The sequence below is a fragment of the Geotrypetes seraphini genome, chromosome 17 (genome assembly GCF_902459505.1).
Source record: "Geotrypetes seraphini chromosome 17, aGeoSer1.1, whole genome shotgun sequence".
In the NCBI taxonomy this organism is placed as follows: Eukaryota; Metazoa; Chordata; class Amphibia; order Gymnophiona; family Dermophiidae; genus Geotrypetes; species Geotrypetes seraphini.
In genome coordinates, this window is record NC_047100.1 from 629,366 (window position 1) to 650,599 (window position 21,234).

Consider the following 21,234-nt stretch of genomic DNA (forward strand, 5'->3'; position numbering starts at 1 on the left):
TTTGCAGCTGGAAAATAAAATTACTCTTCAAGAAACTGAGATAAAAAATATAAAAGTTGAAATTGGTGAATCTAAGAATTCTATTGAGAATATACAACAGGAATTAAAAGCATCAAAACAGCTTAATGAAGCAATAATAAAAGATAATACTAATATGCGTAGAAAATTGGAAACTTTGGAGAATTTTTCGCGTAATAATAATCTCCGACTGATTAACTTTCCTAAGATACCCTCGGTGACGCCCAGGGATATGTTGAAATGTTATATGTTGGAGATTTTGGGTATTCCAGAGGATACATTACCACCACTTACTCAAGTATATTACCTACCAACGAAACCTATTAAATCACCATCTAAACAACAGGAGAATAATCAACCAATTAATGTTTCAGCAATTTTGGAACTTTCGGATAGAGAGCTTGCATCTCCGGCAACATTGCTTCTTACTGTGGCTCTTGCCCCAGATAAAAACTGGTTGCTTAGATTGTTCTTTAGAAACAAAATGAAAGAATTTCTTGGACAAAAAATATTAATGTTTCCAGACTTGGCACGGGAAACCCAGAGAAGAAGACGAGAGTTTCTTTTGTTGAAACCAGGAGTTATATCTCTTGGTGGACCTTTTTTTCTTCGACACCCTTGTAAATGTGTAATACAATACCATATGAAGAAATATGTATTCTTTGAACCATTCCAGTTGACAGCCTTTTTGGTAGGAACTCGGCTGGATGAAGGAAAATCAAAATCAAAGTGAAGTGCATTTGAATAATGATATCCTTCCTCAGCCAAGGGATCTTGTTTTCCTAATATTTGAATTGATAGTTGTTAGTATTTGTTACTAAGTCCGCCTTATCCTTCTTGGATCTAATTTTGAGGACTTGAGCTGAATTTAAGCTAAAAATTTTATTTTATTTTACTTGATTACCATGTATTTTACTTTTGAGTATTATTTTCCTGCTTTTCTTCAACTTTCTGTACAAGTGGATACTTGATTTATAACATGTAAAAATTTGATAAATAAATAATTAAATAGAATTAGAAAAAGTACAGAGAAGGACGACAAAAATGATAAAAGAGATAAGATGACTTCCCTATGATGAAAGGCTAAAGCAGCTAGGGCTCTTCAGCTTGGAAAAGAGACATCTCAGGAGTGATATTATAGAGGTCTATAAAATACTGAGTTGAATGGAAAGGATAGATGTGAATCGCTTGTTTACTCTTTCCAAAAAATCTAGGACTAGGGGGAATGCGATGAAGTTACTAAGTAGTAGATTTAAAACCACAGAAAATATTTCTTCACACAACATATAATTGAACTCTGGAATTTGATGCCGGAGAATGTGGTGAAACCAGATAGCTTAGCAGGGTTTATAAAAGGCTTGGATAATTTCCTAAAAGAGAAGTTCATAGGCCATTAATGAGATGGCTTGGGGAGATCCATTGCTTATTCTTAGGATAAGCAGCATAAAATCTGTTTTACTACTTGGGACCTGGGTTGGCCACTGTTGGAAACAGAATACTGGGCTTGATGGACCTTCGGTCTGTCCCAGTATGGCAATTGTTATAATAATAATAATAATTTTATTTTTTATATACCGCCTAACCAAGAATGGTTCTAGGCGGTTCACAACAAATAAAAACTGATCATACAGTGAAGAATACAATTAAAATGGAACTACATCAGATAATAAAACATAAGAAATGCATAAAATTTTAAAAAGACGACAGAATAAAATTAGGATACAAATTTATCAAATAATTGGGTCTTCAATAATTTTCTAAAATCAAGATAGGAAGAGGTTCCTAGCATAATTTTTCCAAACCAACCATTCAGTTTAGCAGCCTGAAGAGAGAGAGTTCTCTAAAGAAACCTTTTATACCAGGGGTGTCAAAGTCCCTCCTTGAGGGCCGGAATCCAGTCGGGTTTTCAGGATTTCCCCAATGAATCTCATGCATATCCATTGAAGAAATCCTGAAAACCCAACTGGATTGCGGCCCTCAAGGAGGGACTTTGAGATCCCTGTTTTATAACAACAGAATTGAACAGAAGGAAATATAAACAAACTCTACGTGTGGACCTATTTGAGTGGTTCAAAGAAAAATGGGAAAGAAGGTAGCCAGGGTACAAGCCAAAGATTGATTTATAACAAATACAAGCAAACTTAAACAAAACTCTTTTTGCAAGCCAATGCACCTGATCACAAGCTGGCAAAATGATGGACCATCCACCCTACTCACCAGATCTTGCTCCATCCAACTGTTTTCTGTTTCCAAACCTTAAAAAGAGCTTGAAAGGGTGACAATTTTTGAGCGATTCAGAGATAATTGTAGCAGCAGAGCAGTATTTTAGTGACCAGAGTATTTTTGGAAGGGTTACAGAAACTTCAAATATGATGTGCCAAATGTGTTGAACTTAGGGATGAGTATGTGGAATAACTTGTAAGTTTCATGGCACCAATATAGAGGGGATGAATAGGTCCTTATAAGCAACCAGTTTTTAAAAAATGAAAAGGAGCAGTGATGTAAGATTTTAATCACCTCATTGAGCTTTCTTGGCTAAACTTTCAGGTCATGGCCGAGTGTCTTTTTTCTCCTGCCAACATCGGTACATATGTTTTGGCAATGCAATAGAATCCAGAATTTTTGGAAGCATATAGTAATATACCTGGAGAATTCCTCTGCAAGTGGACATTCAGATGTTTTCAAACTTTATGGCATTAGGGATTAGAAAAGGTGTAGAAAGTATTTATTTTGGCTCACAAATGTATATTAATCTGTTGGAGGCAGCATGTAACAGCATGGAGAAATGAGATGTTTCATCAACTGAAAATGAAGGACTGTATAGCCGTTAAAAACGATACCCCTAGGCAGTGAAGAATGTATTGCAGACCAGAAGTTATTTATTGAATCTGTAAGCAGAAACATGGGCTAGCTTGCAGTCTCTTAGGTCACTGTAAAGATCAAGATTAGATGTAATAGACGGGGCATGATCCCTTTTGACAACTGTATTCCTTTACTGCGAGATAGCTCTTAACTGGAAGAAGATTTAATATTTGAGACATGCCTACAGCTCTGAGCATCTGGCGATATGACAGCAAGTACTGAACCTTGCTTGTATCCAGCTGTGCCACCTTCAAAATCCTCTCACTCACTAGTACCACAATGACTTCAGTAGCTCTGTCCGTTTGGGAAGAAAGTGCATGGGTCCAATCAGTCAACTTTTAAACAGGAACTACCCAGGTAGTACCGCCATGCTTTTATTGAGCACTGTAGGTCTTGTGTAAATTAGAAGCCAGCATGGAGTGGAGGAGTGGCTGAGCAGCAGGGGAGCAAAGTATTGTGATCTTGGACAAGTCACTTCAGCATCAGGTATAATCTAGATCAGGGGTGTCAAACTCAATCACCTAAGGGGCCGAAATCTAAAACACGGGCCACATTTTTTATTAAGATACTTAAGGGTCCATCTGCTGTGGGCTGTCTCCAATGACCCGGGTGGACCACGGCGGATGGAAAGCAGGAAGGGGAGCCACGGACAACGTTGCTGAATCACTGTCGAGGCCAGCAGATTTTTCAGCATGACGGCAACATTGGAGCGGCATGGAAGGGTAGACATGCTGGGCCCTGAGAAGGGGAAGTTTCAGGAGCACTGCCGCGGGCCACATAAAACGGCCAGGTGGCTTGGATTCGGCCCGCGGGCCTTGTGTTTGACACATGTGATCTGGATTGTATGACTGCTTGGACAAAGAAAGAAACTTGTGGACTCAGATTTGGAAAACACAAGGAAAAGAAATCCAAAATCATAAACCCTTAACATCTTTAGCACTCTCAAAGTGCAAACCAGTTTTGTAGCCAAAATGTCAATGCCCTTCTTTCACAGCCACTTTTAGGAGTTTCTGAGTTTTTAACTGCTCCAAATCTAATTAGCCACAAGGATATTTAGTTAAGAGGTTACCTCCTCCACATTATTCTGCACACTGGCAAATCTTTCACACAGTAGCTTAATTACTTTTCTAAAAATAAACAGATTCCAGGGATTTGGGTTCTGCACATGCGTTCCAAGCACTAGCAGCAGATTTAGCTGGTAAAAATAGAACAGCACTTATTTCTGAATGGCAAAGTTCAGCAAGAAAGCGACAATAAAATCACCTGCAGTTACAGAGCTTTATTCCATCCCCACAGCTCTCAAAAACTTGACACATCATGCAGCTTTCCCTAGAGAGAACATACTCCATCGATACGATGTGATGCTCAAGCAAGAGGTTGACTATAAATGCTGTCAGCTCGAGAGGCCCCACTTACAGCCCCCCAGTCTTCAGAGGAGCAGGTCAGGGTAAAGACACAGCCACACGTTGGTGCCTTTGCTTCAGACCCTCTCTAAAAAGAAGAGAGCTTGGGAAAGTTCCAAGGAGGGATTATCATTGTAACATCAAACATTTAAGGTTTTAACAAGCTAAACAAGAAACTGCAAAAAGAATGCCCTATGTAATAGAAGGGAAATACTTTTTCAATGGCATATTTTGCATTCTTTCACTCTCCTGCCCAGATCAGATTGAAGCATGCTTTGAGAATATCAAAAGCTCTTTGCTTCTATTTCTTGTGCTTCCTTGCTGGAATATGTTGTTATAAATTGCAATATATATATTATTGGGTATTAAGATTTCTTTGACTGGGTATAGATATATATAGAGATGCGGCAGAGCAAATCAGGGCAGTAGAAGGCCCCGAAGCAGCGTGTGAAGACTGCTGTACTTTATTAAATGTATAGAGAAAAAAAGTTCTTCTGTATTACAGCTACTCCTTCCCTCTCCTCCTGTAGTCTATTGGCTGCCTGTACCTGACTAATGGGCTACAGGCAGACAAAACAGCAGCTGTAGCCTAGAAATCCTGTCTATAGCTACCAATGGGGAAGGGGAAAAGCAGCAGAAAGACAACCACGTTCCATAACTGTATTGGCATGACAAAGTATAGTGAAGGAAGGAAGGGAACTGAAAGGGGTTACTGGCTTTGATAAAGAATGCTGCTGTAAAGGGCTGGAAGAGAGAGTCTGGGTCATGGGGACAGGGACTGGATCTGCGTGAAAAAAGTAGAAAGGAGCTGTATAGGACTGAGAAAAAGGGGCTAAAAGGAAGTAGAGAAACAGGTAAGGAATAGCTTGGAGAGAAACACATGGCAAAAAGAGAAACGAGAATAATAAAGGAGAAGTAATTTGAAGGCAGAGAAGACCAAGAATAAGCAGAGACAAATGACAGAAAACTATAGACACAAATAGAGTCTATGGGGCTCTCTATTCTGTGTGCCATTCTCCAATACTTACTGCCTGATGGATGTCCCTCTTGACCGTCTCACTCAGCAGACCTTCAAACACGAAGGAGTCACCAAACCGCTCTGCCTGTAACAAGTTATTTGTTAGATCCCTCTGCAGTCACAGGTCAAAGACAAAGCCCCCCCCTCCCTGAGCAAGCTATCAGCGATACTCTGTTTTGGGGAAAAATTTACACTCTCCTGGGAGTATCAACTAGATAAGAGTCTCTACTGAGTGGCTAGTGAAGAGAGGAACAGAAGGCAGGTATTAGCTGTCCTCCGGTCTCACAAAGTAGATACTTCATAATCCACTTGCTTTAATGGTTCTGAATGAATTCAAATACCATACTGTCCTTAATTAAATTAACATATAGCAATCTGACCCATTATTCTACGGTTCACTACCTTTTAAAGTCAATAAAATAGAGGACAACATGCCATTCCCTTGGCAAAGTCACAGACCTGGCACATTCTCTCAATAACATAGTGCAATCCAGTTAGGGAAACACTTGAGGCTCTGACAGATTTATCAAGGCAGACCTGTCCCGTGTTACCATTACTGAAATACAACCAACAAAACTGCAAGAGAATTGCCAAGCTTATCCTTCCACAGAAGAGAAAAAGAAACCTTGTTCAGGAAATGACTATTTGGTTCTTTCAGTAAGACAATGAACCTGTGTTCTAAACAATGTTTCAGCTTTTGTGGCCAAAAACCTTATTATGTAAGTTGTAACATACATTTTAAAAGGCAAAAAAACCCATGCATAGACCTAAAGTGAAAAACTGTCAAGGATATTCAAGGAGATCTTTACCCCCACTCTACAAAATATATCCAAGAGTGCTACATGGATCTCATGGTGATCTTTTTACCAATAGTGCAAACATATCTCTGGTGTTACAACATAAGTGTTTCAGGCTTGTGCAGATGGGAGTCAAAGTTTGCAGAGATAGGGTGGGGGGACAAACTTTGTCTCTTGTCATTTTTGATATTTACATATTACTAACAATAGCTCCGCAAGTTCATTTTTCAGTTCTTTTAGTACTCTGAGATGTATACCATCCAGTCCAGGTGATTTGTTACTCTTTAAATTTATCAAAATTGCCCATTACATCTTCCAGGGTTACAAAGATTTGTTTCCTTTTCTCTGACTCATCAGCAATGAATATAATTTCTGGCACCGGAATCTCCCCCATATCGGCAGATAAAGACCCGAATGGTCCATCCAGTCTGCCCAACCTGATTTAATTTAAATTTTTTAATTTTTTTCTTAGCTATTTCTGGGCAAGAATCCAAAGCTCTACCCGGTACTGTGCTTGGGTTCCCACTGCCGAAATCTCTGCTAAAACCTACTCCAGCCACTGAAGCCCCCCAGCCACTGAAGCCCTCCCCAGCTCATCCCCCACCAAACGGCCATACACAGACACAGACCGTGCAGGTTTGCCCAGTACTGGCCTTAGTTCAATATTTAATATTATTTTCTGATTCTAAATCCTCTGTATTCATCCCACGCTTCTTTGAACTCAGTCACAGTTTTCCTCTCCACCACCTCTCTCGGGAATGCATTCCAGGCATCCACTACCCTCTCTGTAAAGTAGAATTTCCTAACATTGCCCCTGAATCTACCACCCCTCAACCTCAAATTATGTCCTCTGGTTTTACCATTTTCCTTTCTCTGGAAAAGATTTTGTTCTACGTTAATACCCTTCAAGTATTTGAACGTCTGAATCATATCTCCTCTGTCTCTCCTTTCCTCTAGGGTATACATATTCAGGGCTTCCAGTCTCTCCTCATATGTCTTCTGGCGCAAGCCTCCTATCATTTTCGTCGCCCTCCTCTGGACCGCCTCAAGTCTTCTTATGTCCTTCGCCAGATACGGTCTCCAGAACTGAACACAATATTCCAAGTGAGGCCTTACCAATGACCTGTACAGGGGCATCAACACCTTCTTCATTCTACTGACTACGCCTCTCTTTATACAGCCCAGCATCCTTCTGGCAGCAGTCACTGCCTTGTCACACTGTTTTTTCGCCTTTAGATCTTTGGACACTATCACCCCAAGGTCCCTCTCCCCGTCCGTGCATATCAGCTTCTCTCCTCCCAGCATATACAGTTCCTTCCTATTATTAATCCCCAAATGCATTACTCTGCATTTCTTTGCATTGAATTTTAGTTGCCAGGCATTAGACCATTCCTCTAACTTTTGCAGATCCTTTTTCATATTTTCCACTCCCTCTTCGGTGTCTACTCTGTTACAAATCTTGGTATCATCTGCAAAAAGGCACACTTTTCCTTCTAACCCTTCAGCAATGTCACTCACAAACATATTGAACAGGATTGGCCCCAGCACCGAACCCTGAGGGACTCCACTACTCCGAGCGACTTCCATTAACCACCACCTCGGTCATCTAGCAGTCCAACTGATTATTTTACCAGATGTTGGTTTCTAATATACCTAAAAAACACTGATTATGTATTTTTGCCTCTAACGCAATCTTCTTTTCAAAGTCTCTCTGCCCTTCCTTATCGGTGCTTTACATTTGACTTGCCATTCTTTATGTTGCTTTCTATTATTTTAGTTGGATCTTTCTTCCATTTTCAAAAGGATTTTCTTTTAGCTCTAATAGCTTCCTTCACCTTGCATTTTAACCATGCTAGCTGTCTGGCCTTCCCTCCACCTTGTTTTTTAATATGTGGAATATATCTGGTTTGGGATTTCAGGATTGTATTTTTGAATAATATCTTTATTTAATAAAATTTATAGACCACAAATCTAAAAACTCTAAATGGTTTCCAAATGAAACATTAATAATCCATGCCCAAGATACTTTTTTCACCTTTGCAACTGCTTTTCTAAGATATTTGTTGTACAGTTCACATTTTATCATAGCTTACTCCAGAATATATATGATAAAATTAGTTAGTTCATTAGTTAGTTTTATAACCTGTCCTCCCCAGGAGCCCAGAATGGGTTACAAGGATACATACACAGTAGTTTTCAAGATCAATAACATACAAGCTAAAGGATCTATAGCGAGCTATGGAAAATTATAAAGTGTTCAAAGCAGCTTCAGTGGAAGTTTTTGCTGAGTTTGTCAGTGCGCGATTATCCCAGAACTGTTACAGACCTATGGTAAGTTTCTATTTTCTTGGAAATTTGCAATATATCTCAATTTGCCTCTTATGTCTTATATCGTCTCAATAGTACCTGTTGTAACCGCCGGAGTTCACTATTCAGCATATTATGTTTTGCCACACTCTGACTTTGCCTTCTCTTTATATTTCATAAACATTTTAGCAATGGGAGTGCTCCATTGCCCGGTTTTACTTAACTTGCTTTTCATGCTACACTCTCATATTTTCCCTGTCATCACAGATTTATTTTACTTTCCTGTTCATGGAGTACTAAGTCATTGCTCTGGGTTTTGTTCTCCTTTTTGGAATCAGGTTAGTCTTTTTCTTTGTTTCTCATTCACTGGTTTATGTTTCCCTTTCATGGGATGGTATATATATAGCGAAGAATCTGATTACAGGATATATACACGTTGCAGTAATCAGATTCTTCACTATATGGGATTTTTTTGGTATTGTGCTTCAGAATACCCCTCTTTCCCTTTAGTTATGTCAGCCTTATTTTTCTCCTTATATCAATTTATATTCATTTTTAACTTTTTAATAAAGCGTATTGCTTTTAGCCTTTTATCTTAATATGTTTCAACTGATGGATTTTTATATTTTAGTTTACTATCATTTTATGTTGCGGTTTCATTCAAACCTTATCAACCTTGATAGGTTCCATTTATACATTTTTTCTTATCATATACTTTCTTCTATTTTATACCTTCTATTTTGCATTTTTGCACGCATGCACTTTCATTGTTTGTTCATATTATTCATACTTGTTTTTACATATTATTGTTTGTTTTTACATATTATTGTTTGTACATATTATTCATAAGTGTTTTATGCACACTTTCACTGCACCTTGGTGTATTCGGATTTTTTAATGCATTTTTTTTTCCTTTGCATACCACATGGTGTTCTTCATCACATTACTTAGATTATCAGCCATTCATGATCATTTGCTTTTATTTCTTTTGTCAGTTTATTATTATACCACATGTCCATTTTTCATGTTTTCACATATCTGTCTATGTATATCCTAAGAGCACTAAAAACTGGTACTGTAAAAATACAATCCCCGCCAAGTAAATCTGAACCAACAATGGTATGAGAGAATGCACCACCAGCTAAATCCTACAAACAAGATATGTAAGGAAATTCAAAAAATCAAGAAAATCAATCGAACTAGCTAAAGGCACTATTCAGTACGAGCCTGTATGAACCCTTGTGTTGACCAATGGCTCCGGGTAAGTATTTATTGAAGTGACAAGCACAGATTGAGATCTAAATAAATCCTGCCCCGTACATCATCATGCCGTTTGCATAATATAATAAATAAGCTGGTGCAAATCAAGTGCAAAAACGCTACCAAAGAGGTACCGGAAGGGGAAAATGTAAAGAGATAATAGAAAGAACCCTTATAAGAGAACACTTATAAAAATATATCAATCCTAAATAGCAGTGAACTGAAAACCGGGGTTTAAAAATCAAACCACAAAATCCCCCGGAAGTCCAAAAGCTCCACAAAACAACCAATGTGAAAATCAAAATAGAAAATGAAAAAAATGTAAAAAATGTGAAAAATAAAATACACTGTGTCCCCCAATAGAAGACAGAAAGTGTAAAAGTGTCCACAATCAATGTATATCCTAAGCCATCTTTATTTATATTTGCTAGGACCCCTGAAGAAGGCTTGTTTACTGAAACACGGACCGTGTCAGGTCCTTAGGTTTGTTTTAAGGGTGGCAACATTAACCGCATTTATATTTTGATAGAACAAACATAGCCTGCATCTTGTACATTCTGTCTGCAGTTCTTTTCTTGGTTTTTTTTCATTATCTCTTGCACCAGATCATGAGCTCCACTAAGGACTAGAATTGTTTTCTCTCTTGTTGGTTTTTGAACCATAAGAACATAAGAATTGCCATACTGGGACAGATAGAAGGACCATCAAGCCCAGTATCCTGTTTTCATCAGTGGCCAACCCGGGTCCCAAGTACCTAGCTAGATCCCTAGTAGTAAAATAGATTTTATGCTGATTATCCTAGGAATAAGCAGTGGATGTCTCCAAGTCATCTCAGTAACCCATACTATCCAAACTAAAAAGACCTCAGTGACTTGATCAGAGATCTTGATCTCACCAAGTCCAATGCTGAGCTTTTGACATCTAGGCTCAAGCAATGGAACTTGTTGGATAAAGTGTGCAAGTCACAGATCAGAGGAAGCAAGCTTTTTCCACCTTCTTCACCCTTCAAGATGGGCTCTGCTTCTGCCACAATGTAACCAGTCTGTTTGAAGCAACAAAGCAACAAAAGATTGTGGAACAGAAGATCGGATGTACCAGTTTGTAGTTTAATAAGCATCCCCAAAAATTTAAAAAACAATCCACAAAGGATGCATACAGTCATTAGTGACCCACAGAATGAAAAACAAATAATGTATAAAATATAGATGACCCAACATGGGCCGTGTTTTAGCAAAATAATATAAGCCTTCCTCAGGGGTCTTATTGGATCTTTGGCTGTCTTAAATATAAAAAAATATTAGATATAAAAGTCAGAAAACATCCAAGTAGTTAAGAGGCTACAAATCTCCAGTGTTGGCTGAGGCTCCTTAGGACTTTGAATAAGTCACCATCATCCTCTGTCTCAGGTACAACTTAGACCGTAAGTTCAATTTAACTCTCTTCGAGCTCACATTTAGGAAAAAAAAACACAAAATTAAGTGTAAAATCCAAATCCTGTGTAACGTGATTACAAAGGTTGGGTTTTGGTTTTTTTTTACTTGATTGAGATTGGTGGGAATAGATCAGTAACTAGAATCTTTGAAGTGGAACTCAGATGCTAAACAATTACTCCTTGAGATTTCTTAGATCACTATTTATTCTGCCTTGCCCTTCAGCTAGCCACCCTCTTGCAGTTCTTCTGAGGGGAAAAAAAACTCTCTCTAATACTTCTGCAATATTACTCACAAATATAGGATGTAATAAGCTCCCAAGGACCAACCCCTGAGGCACATCACTGATATGCCCTCACTTGTCAGGAAGAGCTTCCTTCACTACAATTCTCTGCTGTTTTATCAGTCAGCCTATTTCTAAATCCAGTCACCAGGTTAACATAGTAAATGACGGCAGATAAAGACCTGAATCATCCAGTCTGCCCATTAAAAATACATAATTAAATTAATTTGTCTGATATTTCTGGGTCGTAAACTGTAAAGTCCATCTGGTATTGTCCTATGTTCCAAATGCTGAAGTTGCCGTCCAAGCTCACTCCAGTCTGTCCAATCATCCTGTTTGCAGGATATCTACCATAAAGTCTGGCCAGTAACATCCTCAGGTTCCAAGTTAGTGGAATTCCCATTGATGCCCTCCTCAGTCCATCCTACACCAAATCACCGCATATGGGACAGAGACCCAAGTCTGCCTTAGTTCTTTAATTTACATCCTTTGTTTTCTAATTAGAGATCCTCTATTTTTATCCCACGCATTTTTTAATTCCATCACCGTTTTCCTTTCTACCACTTCCCTCGGGAGGGCATTCCAGGCATCTACCACCCTCTTCGTGAAGAAGAATTTCCTTACATTGCTCCTAAGTCTTCTTCCCTGCAGCCTCAAATCATGCCCTCTAGTTTAACATTTTTTCTTCTCTGGAAAAGATTTGGTTCTATATTAATACCTTTGAAGTATTTAAACGTCTGTATCTTATCTCCCCTATCCCTCCTCTCCTCCGGAGTATACATATTTAGGTCTTCCAGTCTCTTCTCATACTTCTTTTTGTTCAAACCCCTTACCATTTTTGTCGCCTTCCTCTGGACCACTTCAAGTCTTTTTATATGCTTCACCAGATACGGCCTCCAAAACTGAACACAATACTCCAAGTGCGGCCTCACCAACGACCTATACAGGGGCATCAACGCCTCCCTTCTTCTGTTGGTTATTCCTCTTTCTATACAGCCTAGCGTCCTTCTGGCTGTAGCCATTGCCTTATCACACTGTTTAGCTGCCTTTAAATCCTCAGACACAATCATCCCAAGGTCCCTCTCTCACAAGTCCCTCAAAGGTGTTGCTGGAATTCAATAACCCAAATCCAGTGTCCACCCCCAATCTAGCTTTCTGGTCATTCAAGCCAACAGTGATTGCATTAAACAAGCTACCTCTGCAAAAACCATGCTGCTTTGGATCACATTTTTACAAAGTTACTAATTCTTCACAGTATGTATTGTATTATATTATATAGCTTTCTCTAATACCTCTGTGATATAGCCTGTGGAAGTCACAAACTTTTCAAACTCAGTATTGCTGACTTCGTAGCGATCCATGTAAAAGTGACGAATATGGACTCTTCGTGACGGTGCTTCTCCATCCTGGGGAATAGCAGGCTCATCTGTGCCCATGGTAAATACTCCAGTGGAAATAAAGGCCATCTGAGATAAAGAGGAAAAAGGATGTTTTAGAGACATGTATAGATCTCTTCCACACAAGACAGACTAATGCAAATGGTCAATCACAGGAGCTGTGACTCAAGAAATGAATGGAGGAGGCAAGAAAAACACCTTGGCAGGCCTGGGTGGGTTGGATGAACTAATTTCTTCTTTATGCTATCTCAATACCTGGAAGTTATTAATGAAAGCTTTGCAGATATTGATGCTGGTTGGAGATTTCAGCATTTTACCTCAGTTCTAAAAGAATTTCATTGGTTACCTAATTGATACGAGGATTGTTTTCAAAATATTATTCTTGATTCACAAATCACTGAAGCATTTATCTGTCTTCTATACTGATCCCCACATCGATCTCCAAGTCATAAAAACATAAGAATTGCAACACTGGGACAGACCAAAGGTCCATCAAGCCAACTATCCTGTTTCCAATAGTGGCCAACCCAGGTCCCAAGTACCTAGCTAAATCCCAATTAGTAAAACTGATTTTATGCTGCTTATCCTAGGAATAAGCAGTGGATTTATTCTCCAGCAACAAATTCCAGAATTTAATCACATGTTGTGGGAAGAAACATTTTCTCTGGTTGTTTTAAATCTGCTACCATATATACTCGAATATAAGTCGAGACCCCCATTTCCCCCCCCAAAAGGAGGAAAATGGTTGACCTGAATATAATTCAGGTGGCTTAATATTCAAGTGCCCTGTCAGGCTCTGCACCCAGCCTCCTTCCCTCCCTCCTTCCTGGTCAGGCTCTGCACCGAGCCCTCTTCCCTCCCTCCCCTGTCAGGCACTGCACCCAGCCCTATTTCTTCCCTCCCTCCCGGTCAGGCTCTGCACCCAGCCCTCTTCCCTCCCTCCCCTGTCAGGCACTGCACCCAGCCCTATTTCTTCCCTCCCTCCCAGTCAGGTTCTGCACCCAGCCTCCTTCTCTCCCTCCCTCCTGGTCAGGCTCTGCACCTGGCCCTCTTCCTTCCCTCCCTCCCAGTCAGGCTCTGCATCCAGTCCCCTTCCTTCTCTCCCAGACTCTGCAACCTGTCTCCCCTCCCTTCCCTGTCCTCGTACCTCTTCTGCCGATCCCTGGTGATCCCTAGGTGCTTCAGGCAGGAGTGAGCTTTCCACGCTCCTGCCCTGCTACTAACCCGGTCAGTGGTGGCTGCCGTGAGATCAGGTTTCTTCAGGCGCTGAGTGGCAGTGAGCAGGAGCGTGCTTTGGTGCTCCTGCTCGGCGCTGAGCGGCTTCTTCACTGGCTCCTACCACCCACAGCTATACATATAGTACTCGCAACATACATGTACCTCTCTACACGGTATTCGCTATTTACTGGGACAATCCTTTCTCTTCAGAATCACAGGTCTTTGGAACGACCTTACTATCCTGCTGCGGAACCTGGGCTCCCTCCAATTATTCCGCAAGCAACTGAAAACCTGGCTTTTCACTAAAATGTAATTCTATCCCCCCTTACCCTTTTATATATAAATATATCCTTCTCTTCCTATATTTTAAGTTCTTGTAAACCGTGCCGAGCTCCACATCCGTGGAGATGATGTGGTATATAAACTTAAGGTTTAGTTTAGTTTTAGTTTAGTTTATTACTCAAAACAGTTTTTTTTTAAAACCCAACAGACACAATGTAACTTCTGCAGAGTGTTTCCTTTTGAAAAATAACTTGCAGGTCATTTGTGCTCCTGATCCGCTTCCTTTGCCTTATCTAGAACGTGTCCCAGAGAAAACTAGACAAATACTGTTTCTGACATTCTTCTTTCTCCAAAGTATTGCCTCCCTCTTTGTACAAAGTCCACCACTGTTGACTTTTAAATGGATATAACCCCTATAAACCCCCTAAGGTGTCCCACTGTTCTGCTGGCATTTCTGTGTGGACAGTTCATTAAAATGCTGTCCCCTCCCACATCCAAATGGACCTATTTTGGAAGTTTTGCATTTGGATGTTTTGAATTTCAAAACATGGCCAAAAAAAGATAGATGTCCAAAGGGCCAGAACATTTAAAAAAAAAAAAGAAAAAAAAGAGAGATGTGGTTTTAAAAATGGTCATTTTCCCAACCCAATTTTTGGAAATGTCCAAAGTCAGACTTCTCAGAATGGAGGTCACAAGTGAAAATTTAAATGAAGTTTAAATACTGTAAGTAAATACGCTTAGGCATACAATCAGATATGTGGAATCCAGCCAAGAGCCTCGGCCCCTATAGTCGGATCCACCGTCCCATCACTGTGTATGACAAATGAGTGGTGGAGTAAAGTAATGTACTTAAATGTCTACAAAACTTTTCAGTGGCAAAATAATTCCTACTTAACTTGGAAATATGTTAGTAGGTCCCGACATGGGCCATGTTTCAGAATCTTTTTCAAGGAACCCAAAGAGAAGGGGTGGTAAATTCAAATGCCAAAGAAACGCTGGGTGATGTAGACAAAATGATACATAGATTGAGAAGACAACTTTGTGGCGAGATGCCGGTACTTCTAAAGCGTATTTACTTACAGTATTTAACTTCATTTAAATTTTCACTTGTGACCTCCATTCTGAGAAGTCTTTTTTCCGTGTTATACATATCATTTTGACCTCTCAGCCTCGAACGTTTTGAGTAACAGCCCTCACCACCATTTACCTTTGACAAAGTCAGACTTAGACATCCTATCAAAAACGCCCCCTGTGACTCCTGGTACAGACAATTTTGCTGAAACATGGCCCATATCAAGTCCTCATAAATATTTCTTATTCCAAGTAATAAATGTCCGTTGAAATCTATGATTCATAATTTTACTGAAGCTTCAGACCTCAGAAACACCACTCATCACTCAAATATTTATGATAGCGATAAGCTTGAAGTGTTGTCTCCTCACTGGCCCACTATTTTATCCTAATCGGATTTCACTATTTAAAGTGCAATAGTTTCAAAGTGCTTTAAAAGTGCCTTAAAGTGCTATTAGTCAAATACTAAGGAGTGTGTGGCGCAGTGGTTGAAGCTACAGCCTCGGCACCCTGGGGTTGTGGGTTCAAACCCCGCGCTGCTCCTTGTGACCCTGGGCAAGTCGCTCAGTCCTTCATAGCCTCAGGTACGCTAGATAGATTGTGAGCCCACCGGGACAGGTAGGGAAAAATACTTGAGTACCTGATTGTAAAACCGCTTAGATAATCTTGATAGGCGGTATATAAAAACCTAATAACTTGGAAACATATGTACTAGAAGCTTATAACTTATCTTAGTTTTTATGATTAGGGAAACTCGGATCTGACATGTTTCGCATATTCAACGCTTTATCAAGGATCATAAGAACATAAGCAATGCCTCTGCTGGGTCAGACCTGAGGTCCATCGTACCCAGCAATCCGCTCACGCGGCGGCCCAACAGGTCCAGGACCTGTGCATTAATCCTCTATCTATACCACTCTATCCCCTTTTCCAGCAGGAAATTGTCCAATCCTTTCTTGAACCCCAGTACCGTACTCTGCCCTATTACGCTCTCTGGAAGCGCATTCCAGGTGTCCACCACACGTTGGGTAAAGAAGAACTTCCTAGCATTCGTTTTGAATCTGTCCCCTTTCAACTTTTCTGAATGCCCTCTTGTTCTTTTATTATTCAAAAGTTTGAAGAATCTGTCCCTCTCTACTCTCTCTATGCCCTTCTTGATCTTGTAAATCTCTATCATATCCCCTCTAAGTCTCCTCTGTTTCCTACCCGCCAACCAGTTTCTGATCCATCTATGTATGTCTCCTTCCACCCCATGGTTCTTCAGTTTCCGGAGTAGGCGTTCATGGGGCACCTTGTCAAAGGCTTTTTGGAAATCTAGATATATAATGTCTAAGGGGTCTCCTTTGTCCATCTGTTTGTTAATTCCTTCGAAGAAGTGCAATAAATTCGTTAGGCATGATCTCCCCTTGCAGAAACCATGTTGGCTGGTTATCAGAAGTTCGTTTCTTTCAAAATGTTCATCGATGTTTTATTTTATCAGAGCTTCCACCATTTTTCCTGGAACCGAAGTCAGACTCACCGGTCTGTAGTTTCCCAGGTCACCTTTTGATCCCTTTTTAAAGATGGGCGTAACGTTGGCTATCTTCCAGTCCTCTGGGATCACACCTGTTTTCAGGGATAGATTGCAAATTTGCTGAAGTAGTTCCACTATCTCCTCCTTTAATTCCTTCAGAACCCTTGGATGGATTCCGTCCGGACCCGGGGATTTGTTAGTTTTTAGTTTTTCTATCTGCCTTCGTACATCTTCAAGGCTCACTTCCATGGATATTAATTTTTCTGCTTGATTTCCATTGAAGAATTGCTCAGGTTCCGGTATGTTGGATGTGTCTTTGTTTGTGAATACAGACGAAAAGAACATGTTAAGTCTTTCTGCCATTTCTTTCTCCTCCTTCACCACTCCCTTCCTGTCTCCATCGTCCAGCAGTCCCACCTCCTCCCTAGCCGGTTGCTTCCCTTTAACATATCTAAAGAACGGTTTGAAATTTTGTGCTTCATTTCCCACAATCACTCCGTGTCAAGATCAAGTCCTTGCATCTCATTTAATGGATAATGAAAAAGGAATTTATTTGTTGAGCAATCAATAATGTTTTACGGAAGACTTTTTATCAAGCATTTTTTTTTGCTGTCAAAGTGATTCTGTCTGGAACCAGGTCTCCTTGGTTCCTTTACACTTTGGTTGTTCCCACTGTACTCTGATATATTAATATTCAGGCTACACAGTAGTAGTTCAAATCACTCATCGTTATTTTGTAACCAAATTTGTCTTCTCTAATTTGTTTAGTATTTCAATCATCTGTTTATTCTGGCCACCCCGCCAGCACTATTATATTTCCCTTTACACACACACACACACACAATTTCCAGCCAAAAAATATTCTATACTACATTTTGGGGGCCTGTTACTATACTGCATTAGGCAGCAAAGAAAAAAAGAAAAATAATGGGGGCACTAATGCAGGACACATAGGGGCATATTCTATAAACGACATCCTGATTTAAGGTGGCCTACTGCTATCTAACCACCAATCGAGACGCATGTTTAAAAAAAAAAAAAAAAATCATCCTGGGTAGGCCGCCTACATGGTAGGTGCCTCTGTGAACCTAGGAAGGCGCATAGGGTCACTTAAGCTCGCCTAAGGCTAGGCATGATTTCGCCCGGAAGTGGCCTTAGGTGAGCTTAGGCGGCCCTAGGTGCCTCCCTAAGCCCGTGATAGGAGCCTGAAATGCAGGCCAGCAAAATGCTGACCTACATTTCAAGCAGAGGTGGCCACTGAGCTTATCGTGGCAAGGGATCTCCCTGCTGTGATAAGTTTTACAGTCGCGGCAACTCGTCCTCCCACACGATTCTCTAACCGGTGTCTTTGACATGGATGCCAGTTAGAGAATCGTGGTGTTAGGTGGGCTTAGCAGATGAGATTCTATATAGGACGCTGAGGACGAATCAGGGGAGAATCAGGAATAAGGCCTGCATGAAAATGTAGGCAGAAGAAGACGCAAGCATAAGACCTGCATATATTGTAGGCGAAGACCCCTGAAAATATTTCTAAGAGAGACATTGTGCATATGAATTCAAACTTCTAAGCTGTCATTTTCTTCTCTGCCAGTAAGAGAGAGATTCAACTTTGCTCCAGAAACCAGCAGTCAGATCTCCTGTTTTGGGACTTTTCAGAACAGATAAGAAGTCCTCCTAAGAAGCATTAGCAAGGACAGTGTAACTCAGGAAGGTGGGGGCCTGTTCTCTGGAGTTATTAGCCTTAGTATAGAAAGGTCAGTGTTGGCACCAGGTGATGTCATGCTTCAGTATGGCTCCATAAGTGTATACACCATATAGCCAATAAAAATGATGAATGTGATGTACGGTAATCTGTAGCTAGGTGGTACCCTAGGCTACTATAAATATTATGCCAACGGGTATTAACAGAGAGAAGAGAGAGGAGTCAGACCCAAAAGAACATCAGATTGCTATTTCGTATGTATGTTATCCTTATAGCCAATATGCTATACTTTGCTATTTCACATGAGTTGCCTTTTGCTTATTGCTAATAAACCTATCTTATTGTAACTGTCACGACGTCTTTATTATAGGCTGATGATAAGATCTGCAGCCTATCTTATCAATGCCCAAGTGCGATTCTCAAAAGCCACTTAGGCGGCTCTGAGACCAGGCATTCTATACAGAATCTGGCCCATTGTGTTGCATTTTAGTTTTTGTTTATGTTCACATAAAATTTTGGGGTATTTTTTGAGCATGCGTGTCAGGAGCAGAGAGTAGGCGTTAATTTGGTTATTGCATGCATAATACTGGAAGCCCTTACCACCTACATAGGTGGCAATTAAGTGCCGCTATGATAATAAAATGGCCACACACTAACAACATGAAACAAAATGAAAATCCTTTGGCAACATCTTCAGAACTGTTTAAAAAAAGCTATTCTTGTATTTTGGGGAATGAGAAGAGGCAAGGTAATGCTAGAGCTGCTCCTTGTGAGCCTAGGTGGGTCACCTGTTCCCCCAGCAGCCCACCGGGACAGTCAGGGAATTATGCTTGAATACCCAATAAATTCATGTAAACTGTTCTGAGCTTACTTGGGAGAACGGTATAGAAAATTTAATAAACAAATAAATAAATAAGTTCTCATAGGTGCTTTCCATACAAACCTGTCCAAGCTTAGGCAGTGTGTGCCTTAAGGGAGGAAGGTGTGTTTGTCAAAGAAAGAGAAAGTGCCTATTGTTAAGATTTGTATTTTTAAACAGTTGTGAACAGATGTTGTCAAAAGACAGCAAAGGGGACTTTATCATAATTATACAGAAGTGATAGATAAGACTGCTGAGGAAGGCATTACTTGCCGAAACATAGAGCATGTTGGGTCCTGTTATAAACTTCACCAATGTGACCTACTATTCTGATTTGGATTTTTATATTTTTAATAAATGTTTTACATTTTGATCAATACTCCAATGTCATCCTTATACTAAGTGGACTCCTTCCACTTTATTCTGCACACACTAATGACAACATTACCTCAAGGCTCTTAATAAATAGAAAATCAGGATTTTAAAAGCTGTAGTAAAAAGGCCTACTGATTAGTGAACTATTATTTTTATCATTTTGTTATTTCTTGTAATCGGCTTTGACCCTACTAGTACCACAATACTACTTATCACTTATATAGCTTTGTAAAAGGACCCCTCTCTTTCCAGAAAACCCGTTCCCCTATCTGATTCAATGCCATTCCTTCACTGATTTAATCTACCCTATTACAGCAGACTCTCATTTAACTGGCACCCATGGGGATTGATAGATGCCGGATGAATGTAATATCTGGTTGCTTGAGAGTTACTATTAAAATAGGCCAAACTAATACTAAACCCCATACTATGCCATGCCATAACTGTTGCAGACAAACTACTGCATTTCCCCATATATAGGGCATGGCCTATATATGGGTTTTGCAATCCAAACAGTGGGTGCGGTTTCCTTATATGGGGCGACCTATCTAACAACATCGTAAATAAGCCCCTCCCCGTACCTTTTAAAATAATGCAGCTCCCTCGCTGACCTCCTGCCATGTCACAGCCGCGGTGCAGGGCAGCGCACTTCTTCCTCAATGCCTGCATCAGTTCTCGTGAATCCTGCTGGACCCTGAAGAGATCGCTCCTGCCCTGCACCGCAGCCACAACATTGCAGTGGGGGGGAGGGATGTATAAGCTGCCCCAAGTGGTTTTAAAACTCTTAGATAAGCCGCGGCTTGTAACATGGGGTGGCTTATCTAAGAGTTTTAAAACATGCGCAGGCATTTTTTTGGCGGCCTATATGTGGGGAAATACGGTACTGGCCATAGGCAGTCAGGTGATGCATCTAGGAAAAGCTGGCCCTGATGAGCTCTCGACGGCTTCTGAGCATGCGCGGATTACGTCACGCTCCAGACGCAGCCCCAGCTAGTTGGGGAAGAGGGGCGGGGCCAGGCCCCCACTCACCTGCTGCAGCGGGCCGTGTGCGGGGCGTCCAGCGTTTGCCTCCCGGGAATACCTGAAGCGCAAATTCTCAGCGAGGGGATTCCCCGAGGCAACGGCAGCCCGGGACGCAGCGTGGCAGCCACTCGCAGCCTCCCCGGAGCCGAGCGGAGGTCGCGAGAGAAAGAGCGCGAAGAGCCATAGACTCCACGGCGCAGCCATGACGTGCGCGGCTCGAGCTGTCAGGACGTGCGCACGTCAAAAGCGCGAGGCGCCGCGCATGCTCCGTCCACCCGCCCGCTGCCAGGAGAGAGATTAGCTGCTAAGCGTAGTACAAAGAATGAAAATGTTAAGTGCATACAACAATGTTCAAATAAAGTAAAAAGAATAAGATACATGAAGAGCCCAATCTGTTGAATAATTGACTTTTCAAG

At 40.8% G+C, this 21,234-nt stretch overlaps 1 protein-coding gene across 4 annotated transcripts in view; it reads right to left on the bottom strand.

Annotated features, from left to right (window-relative positions):
• SUMF1 (sulfatase modifying factor 1) overlaps positions 1–21,057 on the bottom strand; it is a 106,645-nt gene extending 85,588 nt beyond the window's left edge. For 3 of the 4 annotated variants that reach the window (XM_033926431.1, XM_033926430.1, XM_033926429.1), the window contains exons 1-3: positions 20,825–21,057; positions 12,671–12,844; positions 5,312–5,386 (exon numbers count right to left, since the gene is read on the bottom strand). In XM_033926431.1, the coding sequence (XP_033782322.1) occupies positions 5,312–5,386; positions 12,671–12,844; positions 20,825–21,022 (447 nt within the window). In that variant the 5' untranslated portion in view covers positions 21,023–21,057. The remainder of the gene's footprint in view (positions 1–5,311; positions 5,387–12,670; positions 12,845–20,824) is intronic. The other variant, XM_033926428.1, reaches the window with a different exon arrangement.
• Between the last annotated feature and the right edge of the window lie 177 nt (positions 21,058–21,234).